This window comes from Choristoneura fumiferana, chromosome Z (genome assembly GCF_025370935.1).
Source record: "Choristoneura fumiferana chromosome Z, NRCan_CFum_1, whole genome shotgun sequence".
NCBI lineage: Eukaryota > Metazoa > Arthropoda > Insecta > Lepidoptera > Tortricidae > Choristoneura > Choristoneura fumiferana.
The window spans coordinates 26398951-26410959 of NC_133472.1; the positions used below are offsets into that span (position 1 = coordinate 26398951).

The 12009-nt window shown below is 34.6% G+C and overlaps 1 protein-coding gene across 3 annotated transcripts in view; it reads right to left on the bottom strand.

Moving 5' to 3' along the window:
* ago (F-box and WD-40 domain protein 7) overlaps positions 1 to 12009 on the bottom strand; it is a 30255-nt gene that overhangs the window by 13510 nt on the left and 4736 nt on the right. For all 3 annotated transcript variants that reach the window (XM_074094419.1, XM_074094401.1, XM_074094409.1), the window contains exons 2-8: positions 10193 to 10230; positions 6620 to 7389; positions 6423 to 6512; positions 6147 to 6191; positions 4044 to 4210; positions 523 to 738; positions 155 to 443 (exon numbers count right to left, since the gene is read on the bottom strand). In XM_074094419.1, coding sequence (XP_073950520.1) covers positions 155 to 443; positions 523 to 738; positions 4044 to 4210; positions 6147 to 6191; positions 6423 to 6512; positions 6620 to 7369 — 1557 coding nt within the window. In that variant the 5' untranslated portion in view covers positions 7370 to 7389; positions 10193 to 10230. The remainder of the gene's footprint in view (positions 1 to 154; positions 444 to 522; positions 739 to 4043; positions 4211 to 6146; positions 6192 to 6422; positions 6513 to 6619; positions 7390 to 10192; positions 10231 to 12009) is intronic.

Below are 12009 nucleotides of genomic sequence, written 5' to 3' on the forward strand. Positions count from 1 at the left end.
CTGTGTAAATATGTTACATGGAAAGTTCAAAGCATGGATAGCAGGGGGAGGTAACTAAAATAAACGATGGAAAATTTTATAGGAATACATAAATCACCTCATGTAAGTATGCGTCCTTGACGACGAAAGGGTTACATAGTCAAAAAAAAATCACCTTGCCAGTAATTGCCGACCAGACTTTCAGTGTAGTGTCATCACTCCCACTGAGAATGCGGTTGCCGTAGAACTGCAAGCAGGTGATCACGTGGTCGTCATGGCCTCGCATCATGATTGGATTATTGACCGGTTTGTGGAGCCAGTTGTTCTCTATGAGGTATTGCCGCATGTAAGCCGCCTTCCAAGGACTGACGCAGCGCGGCAGCGAGCGTGGCATTTTTTTGAGCGTAGTAATGCCTATACGCCGACACTGCTCCTTCCAGAGAAGATTGTCATCGGCAAGAAACCTGCGATAAGTCATTCAAATATTAACAGCGTGCTGAAATAATTTAATATATAAGCAAAGAAGTTTGAAATTAAGTTAACCTCCAATATCGGCAAGTTTGAGCGGCTCGCAGCAGATCTTTGGGCTGCAGGTACCCGAGCACAGTAAGAGCCAGCTCTTTCGGCAACAACGAGATAAAATCTCTTTGGAACAAAGGCTCGATGGCTTTCATCATGTGACGTACATGACTCGCAGCACAACGACCAATAAGAGCGTCTATAGCTTGAATTTTCTCCGCGTTAGACCAAGCTTGAAATCTGTAGACAAGGATTAACATTTTAAATGCCACTAGCAGAGACTGTAATGTAACTGTGAATAAAATATAAGGAGATAAATTTATTTTTACTTAAAAGAAGTTAAGGAAATTAAATCAAAGACATAGGTATCGAATATCGATACACGAAGGGATGATTAAGCCATTAAAATAAAATAGAATCTCAGAGACGTGTAAAGTGCTGTTTCGGCCTTCTTTCCTCAACCATTTTCTCGGTTTGTTAAATATAAATAACAAAAAAAAACTTCTTCGGTGACCGGTAACCCAAATTAAATAAAGCAAATCTGTGTTTAATTGGCTCATCAACAACAGGATAACCTTCTAAATGTAAATGTATGGTCGATTTCTAGTTGTACTTTGTTTTATTTTAATAATAAAGAATATTCTGTGCTTTTATTGATTTCCGTTAACATCGACAGACGGCTCAACTCATTGGTCAAATCGAAAAATATAGGTACATAATATAACTTCGGTTATTGTTAAAGGTCAAATTATAAAATTCACAAACTTGATGACTGACAATAACGTACCTACTTAACACAAAAAACTCACTACAATATTTCAACCTTTTTTTCCTAAACATGTGCGAATTAAAACACGCAAGTTACTGACTTTAAAAAATTATACAAATTAGGAACCACTTTATACTGTTTTACTGTGAATAATTAATTATCTGAATTATTGATTATACATGGCAAGTCAATGCCATTAAATCTATTGAATGTTCCCGTAAATCAAAAATAAGTAATAACACGCTATATAATTTTAAATGTATACGTCATTACAGTAAAATCTTAGGTTATAATCGTTGTCGTTAAATATTCAACAAAATAATTTCGTCCCCAACTCCGAAATCCATTAAAATCCAATATTAAATAATAAACAATTATTTAAAACAACTTTATGATTCCTTGTAAACTGATCACGTTTCTTAAAATCAACACCAAGTATTTTGAAGAAATCGACCATTTTGGATAAGTTATAACGTGATAACATTTTTTTAGTTACCTCGCTGTTCCTGATCTTACTGCAACTGTTACGGTCAAGAGCTAACTAAAGTAGAGGGTACCTAAGAAGTTTAGATGCGCGAGTCTTCACTACCCACCTGTGTTTTGTTTGATAAAAAATAATAAACTTGGAATCCTAAGACTAAAATAAAAGAACGTAATCGTTTTTGATAACTCTACAAATAAGAAATGATGATTGATTTAAGAATAGTAGATTATTGTTGTGGCCTGGAAGTAGGCAATTGTTGGCTGAGTATGCGTATTAAACGGACGAGCTTGCGAGTCCGTTTAAGTACTACGAAGCTAGCAATTGCTGTTTCAGCCGAGACTAATATAAAGCTTTTCTCAAACATGGTGAATAATTCTGAAATAGAATACACTTTTTCTCAAAATATATTATAACATTTAATTTTATTCCAATATTTTTCTTATGCTTTCCCGCCTTTTTTTAATTAAAAATAAACTGCAGGTTCATTTTTCCACCGAAAACACCACAAGCTGTTTCAGACCCAATTGAAAAAGTCCGGAGTTGCAACAAAATATCTGACACCGGCCATTAGACTTGGCTGTATACGACTTGTATCCATGGCCTTTTTAACTTAAAAAAAAAATTGTGACTGATTGCAGGCGCGCTAATTCATTATTGTCGAGCTAGCGCGCCTGCAATCTTTTCAACTTTTTAATTTTTCGCTGACCATAAACTATGCACTTCACCTTCCGATATGTAAAGAATAATGTCAACTTTTACGGACATTTTTGAGAAAAGTAGTATTATTTTAAATTTGAATACACTGTGATTCAATAATCCATTACTACCGATGCCGCGATGCCAGGAAAGTAGCAAATTGCCTGACGGGGCTTGTAAAAATACGAGTCTGGCAATTCATATTTCTGTCAAGGAATCTACAGTACTTTCTCAAACAATGTGAGGAAATAACTTAAATAAATTTGTAACTGTTCCTAATAAATAAATAAATAAATAAATAAATAATAACATTTGTGACGATATAATTTTTATATTAGTTTTTTGCTGGCTGTAGTTGCATTGGTGTTTTAAATCAATCTGGTCACTAGCAGTGGATCAAATTCGACTCGCAAGATTGGACGACCAGATAGCCCAGTGGCTAGTGAGTCTGACTACGAAGCTTGAGGTCCCGGGATCAATTCCCGATCGGGGTAGATATTTGTATGAAAAATACGAATGTTTGTTCTCGAATCTTCGGTGTTTAATATGTATTTAATTATGTATATAGCGATTAAAGTATGTTTATCCGTTGCCCAGTACCAAAACCATAACAAAAGCTTTGATTACTTTGGGACTAGGTCAATTGGTGTCAAGTGTCCCATGATATTTATATTTAAGAATCGATATGAACAAACCATTATTTTCAAGTCATATTTCTAAGACTATAATTTGATTCGTTCTCTGTATTCTGTTTGGAAAGAGAAAAACGCTGATATTTTTAAAATTTCGCTACAACTATTAATTAATTTATTACAATTTTTTAAGATGTGCTTATTCTAAAAGGGCATAACTCCAAAACTACGACACAATAGATCCATTACTTTCGTCTAGTCTCTTTAAAAAAAGATCACGTAAATCTGACGTAGACGTTGCATAGAGACAATATCAAAATTATGACAGCTCCTTTTTCTGGTGATAAAGGCAAAGGAAACATATCTATTTTGTTGTAGTTTTGGCAAATTCAGACATATTTTTTCAATTTTTTGTATTTTTTTTAATATGGAGAAATCAATTATAATAAATATTTTCCCATGTTCAGGAGGCAAAACTCTTTCGATTCCTGTAGTAATTAACAGATGTTAAAAAAATGAAATCTTGTCAATTAAGCACGTGGAATTTGTATAAATGACCTGATTTTATCGCCTTATCAAAGATGAGGTACTTCCTTTTGTTCTATTTTCAAATGGACAACGATCATTTCCAAACAAGTTTGAGAAAAAAAAACATCACCTACAGCGGATTAGCCTAAAACCAGATTTAACCACCTGACTTGACAGTTAAGACCACATTGGACTATTGACGAAATGACATTGTTCTATAGTAAATATGGTTCCTATCTAAAGCGGCTCGTAGACGGGCTATATTTTCACTGCAATTTGTGGCCGGCAACTATTGGTGTCCCTCTCTTACTCACATGTTAGACAGGGCCACCAATAATTGCCGGCCACATATTGCAGTGAAAATATAGCCCGTCTAGGAGCCCCTTAACTAAAAGTAATTTGCAATTTACAAGAAAAGTAAAAATGAACTACATACCTGTTAAGCCAATTCTTCATTTCAGGCGAACCCTGTAAAGCGGTGGCCATGCTAGATCCCGGAAGACTCGGTAACCAGCTGCTATCGGAAGAACTTGACATCTGAGATCCGTCAGGGCAGAACTTTTTAGTGTATTGAGGAGGTGAAGGTTCGTAACGTCTCTTCCGCTGTAAAAAATACTTATATGATCAGAGATTTTAACTAACTTTGTCAGCCATTGTCACATTTTTATTTTAGTTGTTCCGATTGTATTGTTACTCGCTGTGGCTATGAGAAGAGGACTAACATCTAATAGGGTAGAGAATGTTTCGTCTAGTCTCTTTAAATTACAAACTTTTTGCAATAGTTACCAGACACCGCATAAAATTGAATTCAACTTAGCATTGCAAAGCGAGTTTTTTCACGACTGCCATAGTCACAATATCATATACGAGGGGTGATCGAAAAGTAATGATAATTGAATATATGTATTTCCGGAATAAAATTAAAAGAAGTTGCAGTAGCTGTATATATACATTCCGTAGTAAAATATAATAAAATCATGAAAAATAACATATGTATTAGAGATTTGCAGCTATTTATTCACGCGCGGTCGGAATCATTACGCAAAAATAGAAAAAAAATAGATGAGAGCAGTAATTAAATACACCTGCTTGAAAGTCTATGAAAGATATATTCAGCGACTTGTTGGAAACATTAGGGTATTCTGCTCTGCCATATTGTACCATTGCGCGCTAATGCAATAAGTTTTATTTAGGTAAAATATCCACTACAGATGAACATAACGAAGGCCGCCCATTTCTCGCCCTCACGGAAGATAATTTAACAAAAATTCAAAATCTTGTTATGGCAGATAGAAGAATGACTGTCAGGCATCTAGTTGAGATCACGGGGCTTTCATATGGACGTATTCAAAGGTTCTTAACTGATCAACTGCACATGAAATCAGGCATCTAGTTGAGATCACGGGGCTTTCATATGGACGTATTCAAAGGTTCTTAACTGATCAACTGCACATGAAAAAAGTTTCCGTTCGTTGGGTGCCCGCCCAGAATGTTAATTGCTGAACAAAAGGAAATACGATGCGAAGTTACAAAGGCAAATCTTGAAAAATTTCCAACTGATCTCGAAACATTTTTACATCGGTTTGTGACCATGGACAAGTTTTGGATCCATCATTTCGATCCTGAGACCAAACAGCAGTCAATGACTTAGAGAAACGATCATCCTTCAGAAATTAATTCGCAAACTCAGTGGGAAAAGTTATGGCACCGTGTTCAGAAAGGCCAGGGGAGTAATAACGATTGGATATCGTGAGAAAAGGTCCACTATTATGGGCTTTTACTAAGCTGACCAAATACAAAGATTGCGTGAAGCAATCAATGAGAAGCGGTGGGACAAACTTAGAGCTGCGATCTGTTTCATTAAGACGATGCACCAGATCACAAGGCCAGTGTTACAACGGCTGCTATTCGTGATGCAGGGCTCTAAATTCTGGAACATTCCCTATATTCGTTAGACCTAACCCCCAGCGACTTTTATCTCTTTGCACGACTCAATGGAGACCTCAGAGGCAACATTTTTTCTAGTAATAGTGAGGTAATGGCCGCCGTGGATGTATTTTTTGACGAGTCAAGAAACTTCTTTTTTTAAAGGAAATCGCGGTTTCAAATCAAAAGGTGGACCATGTTTGTAGACTTGAGACTTAATGGAAAAATAAATTTACTTTTGACCACGTGCTTTGCAATTCATACTTATTATCATTAATTTTGGATCACCCCTCGTATATGCAAAAAACACTAGAAGAAACAAATATTGTAGTCAAAAGTTATTACTCCTATGTTTTGTTAATATTAATGACAATGATAACCAATCGATCTGTGTATCCAGCCAGTTAGGCAACAAAATACTTAAAAAAAACTCTCACTAATGAAAACCATCACTAAAAAATACATCTAAAAATAATTAAGTTGAGAGAACATTACTTATAACTAGGCAGTAGCTTCATTACTATTGGTTGTAATTTGTTAAAAATATGTGACATACATAGTATATTCTACTCGTATCATGTGTGTTTTATTCATTTTAAATAAAATTGCTCACCCAAAGTCTTTCATCGATTTCCGGTTCTTCGTCGTCTTCATCGTCCTGGAAAATGATAAATAATAAAAAAAATAGCTGTTACTACTACGACCTACTGCAGCTAGACGTAAGACTCTCTTTACAGTGAGATGGCTTGAGTAGTTTATATGGGGAGTGTCAGTATGGATTAGACACTTCCCGCACAATTTTTTTTTTCATTGTGTGTCCAGGTTTCTTCATAAAGTTTACAATTCACAACAGACTCTACAAACAATACTTATTTTAAAATATGCTTACCTCATGAGATGACAAACATGTACACCAAGTCTCTTCAATGACATCTTCATCTGAATCGTCATCCCCGTCGCAAAATGGCTGCATGTATGTCTAAAACAAAAAATATAACATTCCATTTGATTATTCAATACAAGCAAATAACTACAAATCCAACTAAACTAAGCTATTCACACTAGCTAGTTTATAATTCAACTCACTGCTGATTTTGAACTGCCTGGTTCATTTTTTTGGCTATCATCTAGGCCAAGCAACTTTTCTGCATTAGAAGTTGATGGGACTGTGAATTCTTTAGTACTGTCCGAGCTGGTACTACCAATACTGGACGCATTAGAGCTCGTCCTCCCTGATGGACCACCCATTGCATCTAATTCACAAACATCAGGTGTGTGATTCTCACAGGAACTCTCACCCATTTGATCTCCTTTATACAGCTTTCCTTTGGGAAAGTCTTTCTTCTCTTGGATGCCACTATTAAGAAGTTTTTGCATAAAGTCTGGTTTGTAGACTTCTTTCCTTGAGGCATCCTCAACAGTGTATACAGGTTTTCTAGAATGTATCATATTTTTAATTGTAGTATTGCTGTCATCACAATGTTCTGATTTACTGCATCCAGGTAAACTGTAGTCATTGGCAATCATATTTGAGAAGGATGATATGGTCTCTGAGCTAGAAGCGAGACTAGAACTCGCGCTAGATAAATTTCCGGAGTAGTGTGAACCTGTGGCTATTTGACCGTCGACAATCATGCCAGAACAACGATTAATTATCCTATTCTCCTCATCAAAGTCCTGGCGCTCTATGTCATCTATTTTTTGCTTTGCATTGCTTTGAGTTGTGGCTTCTGTGTCACCCATACAGGCTTCACTATCAGTCTTATTGTCAGCGTCAAAGGAGACATTGTTTCCTTCATATATCTCAAAGTTGGAATGAGAACATGATGGATCCATTCTAGAGTATTATATGTGTTCTGCAAAAATATAAAATTAAATGGATTTATTATTAGGAACTTTGCATTCTTAACTATGTTGCATAAAGTAATAGTTATAAACTTGTTTAATTTTCATATTAGCATTAATGTACAATGTAATTCTTGTATATTTTGTCTCATTTATTTATTTCAGTGATCTCAGAAACGGCTCTAACAATTTCTACGAAATTAACTCTGTGGGGATTTTCGGAGGCGAAATAGTACATTGTCTTACGGGCGGTAAATAAGGAATTACTAACGGGAGTCTATTAGAAGCCCAAAGTCGAAGACTGAGGGCTTTAATGAGTCGATGTTCGTAATTCTACTACCGCCCGTGCGACTTGCAATGTTTTTCATCACATTTAAAATTTAAATAACTAAATACTAACTAATTTAAATTTAGTAAAATTGTATATTTGTAAAAGAAAAACTACAAATTTTTCAAAAATTGCCGATACCGCTAATTGCGCTCTTGGCAGCGTCTTATTTCATGTTCATTAAAATAGCAAATTTCAATATCATTATCATGAGCGCGATGGTCTAGCCTAGCGTTATATAGTTGGACTTGTAAACTGGGGTTTTGGAATCGAATCTCTGTCAAATATGGTTATTGTATTTAGTTTGTGTTTTACGCATACGCATATTCTCCGAAAAAATATGACGTAGCAAAAAAAGTAACTGCCAGCGAAGCTCCGTCGTATTAAAAACAGTAAATGGTAACACCAAAACAGAAACATTGATTTGTTGACACTAAAACAATATGAATCCCATAGTCTGTTCTCCGATTAGATACTAGTATATTTACATAGTATTACATACACATTATAAGATGAAAACCTGAGATTAATTTTATCACCTCAATTTCAATAAGTAGGTAGACCATGGCACACCAGGTATTTTTGCAAAAGCACAAGTTTTGTAAAAATTATTAGTAAGGAGGAGAAAATAAATAAACCAGCAAGGTGAAATTCAAGTTGTTAAATCAGTTCGTGAAGTAAACTTGACTATTATTGCAATTGCATGTCATGGCATGGCATGGCATAGGTATGGCATGCTAGACTCATTTTACAATAAAAAAAAATAATTATAAGATTATCGCTTCAACAAAGTCAGTCAATAATCGATTTTTAATACCTATCCAAGGCTAAACCTAAATACTTTTTTACTTTCTGCATTCCGAAAAATCCAGACTAAGTGCGCTTATGCACTACAAGACCGGACCGGAAAAAAACGGTCCGGAATGGGGAAAAGTACATGAATGTTAATTTATGGCGTTCCATATCGGACCGTAAACAATCAGACACTTTTGTGCACTTTTCCCCATTCCGGGTCGTTTTTTTTTCCGGTCCGGTCTTGTAGTGCACAAGCGCCCTAAAAGTAAGTGACGAAATTACGGAGATTAGTAGAGCACTCACGCAATTTAACGACGCGAAAAATTTACTTAACATTTTTTCTAAACAATTATTAAAAAATATATGCACCATTGCTGAGTTTACACACAAAACCATTCATAAATTAGATAAATATTAATTATTCTACATTATGGGGTTATCCATAAATTAAGTCACACACACAATTCAGGCGGTTTCTGAACAGAAACAAAATAATGTCGATTTTCTTAGCAATAGATGTAGATCGGTAGGTCAAAACTGGTGTTGCTTATTTTATGCCTAATTGACGTTAATTATTAAAAATCAGACACGCCTAAACCTATCAAAATCATCCCAGATATGATTTTAGATGGATCACTAGATGGATGTAGAATTTTAAATTACTTAACAGAATTCTAGACTGCTAGACTTGTTTTTTTCTTTTTAGTTTTTATTAAAAAAATAAGTTAGGTTTCGTGATTTTTATTTATTTCGTACTTTTTTTGACATCCAGGTAAAATTACCTATAGCTTTATTAGTAGATTATTGTCGTGGCCTGGAAGTAGGCAATTGGTGGCTGAGCATGAGTATTAAACGGACGAGCTTGCGAGTCCGTTTAACTAATACGAAGCCAGCAATTGATATTCCAGCCGAGACTAATAAAAAGCTTTTCTCAAAAATGGTGAATAATTCTGAAATAGAATAAACTTTTTCTGAAAAAATATTATAAAATTTAATTTTATTCCAATATTTCTTATGCTTTCCCGCCTTTTTTCATTAAAAATAAACTGCAGGTGTATTTTTCCACCGAAAACACCACAAGCTATTTCAGACCCAATAGAAAAAGTCCGGAGTTCCAACAAAATATCTGATACCGGCCATTAGACTTGGCTGTATACAACTTGTGCCAACATTTCCATGGCCTTTTTAACTAAAAAAAAAAATGTGACTGATTGCAGGCGCGCTAATTCATTATTGTCGAGCTAGCGCGCCTTCAATCTTTTTAACTTTTTAATTTTTCGCTGACCATAAACTATGCACTTCACCTTCTGATATGTAAAGAATAATGTCAACATTTACGGACATTTTTGAGAAAAGTGTTATAGTTACTGTATTATACTGTAATGGGATAATTATAAGCTTTCATTTGATCCATATTACCTAACCCTTTTACAAAATATGAACCAAAAATATTTATACCCCGAAATTATTAATATAGATTCCAATTTTAATTTGAAATGTAGCTCATTGATTGAGTTTTCAAAAAAAAACATAACTATGAAGTTAACAAAAGTTATACTAGGTTAGTAATACCCAAAAAAAATCTATCTTCAATGATGATTTAAGGATAACAGGTGTGTCAACTTTTGAAGCCCAAATGAATTAAAAAAGATTTTTTTTTTTACATAATATATCCATTTTCACAAACTTACATGGTTTAGATTGTTGTTCAGCACATGAGCAGGTTTACCTGTAACAATTAAAAACAGATTTAGTAGTGAAATCAATGTCAAGACCTTTGTCCTAGATATAAGTGCCAATTGGACAGTTTTAAGCGTTATTAAAGATTACCAATTTAGATCTCGAGGTACACACAAATGTTCGCATGACGAACATTATATTTGACTAGTGAATGGCATGACAACTTGAGCTGAATCTACTGTTAGATGACTATGCCATGCAAAATAAATTTGTCTATAAATCTTTATTTCTGGGTTAAAACATTCAATTTACTGCTGACAATCAATGCAATAATCAAATACATGCACATGGCAGTAATATTAGGATACATGTTAAAAAATAGCAAACAATTCCAATAATATTTTCACTTATCATGCTCGTAAGTATTTATGCTGGATCTAGGCGACATAAAATGACTTTTTATGCACTAGCATAAAGTAAAATCTCCGTCTAAGACCAAGGCAATCAGGTGTAAACAATCACAAACAATGAAGTTTTTTACATATATTTTTAATAACTTTTAATTTATATAAAACTAAAAAATAATCAAATCAATCAAAATAGATCAATAAAACTAAAAATGTATAACTAGATAATGATGCATGAACAATAAAAGGTACACAGTAAGTGAAGAATTGTTTCCACATTTGATATTTCCTTTCCTAGCCATCGAAGTGAAAAGCAGAGTGTTGAACTCGAGCATTAAACCCATTTTCCCCTCGATGTGTCTATCCATATGAACTATATCTATATGAACGTCTCAGGTAAAATGGCTTGTTTTATGCTCTATTTGTTTTTTATGTTAACTACTTCTATGGCAAATAAAAAAAACTTAAAAATGTTGTTACAGAGAGGGGTCAAAAAGGAGTCATAGATTTTTTATTTTATTTGTACCACTTAGTCATTTTCAGCAGGCTGAAATGTGTTTCAGACCATTCTGGAGGAAGCCCTAACACAACGGAAAATCAGATATGTTTTCAGGCTGTTTCAGGGCGCGTACTTTCACATAACACCATTTCCTGAAAACCTATATTCAGGTCGTTTCAGGTCAAGCTACAGCCCACCTAGTCTCTGGAACATTCTAGAAAGTGTGTGACAAGGATAGCCTATATATGTGAGAGAGACAGACATGATCATATTTCCAGAATATTCTAGAAAGTGTGTGAGAGATAGCATGCTTGTGAAAGAGACAGACAGATTACCCTGTCTTTATTCTAGAAACTGTGCGAGAGAGATGGCACCAGAACGAGACAGATAGACGACTCATTTCCGGAACACAAACGGAATATTAGAGAACATTCAAGATGTGGGTATGACATCCTAGCTGGACTGTTCTCGATCTCGATCTTTGTGGACCGATTCACTGGGGTAAATTAGCCAGGCGAGGTTGCGGCAGAGTCAGTTTCGAGTACGATACCGAGAGATTAACATAGAAGAGAAATCAAAGTAATTAGTAAGTTATTTTCAAGTGAATAAGGGTTTTATATGATTCCTTTTTGTTTAATAAAATTAGTTTAACATTATTGGCTATTATCTCTCCAACAAACCTCGGCTAACAACAATATTCTATAATAAACCTGACTGCATACAAATAACTTATTAAGCCAACATAAAGATATAGATATAGTGAAGAAATTGCATACTTAATCAGTTTGTTCCTGGAATCTTGGAAAAAAAACGGAAGCACAATCATATTTACAAATCATAATTGAAAGTTCCATTGCTAAAATTGCTTATTATTATTTTGTAATAAGTAAACCTTCAAACAATTGAAGTCAAACTGATCCAT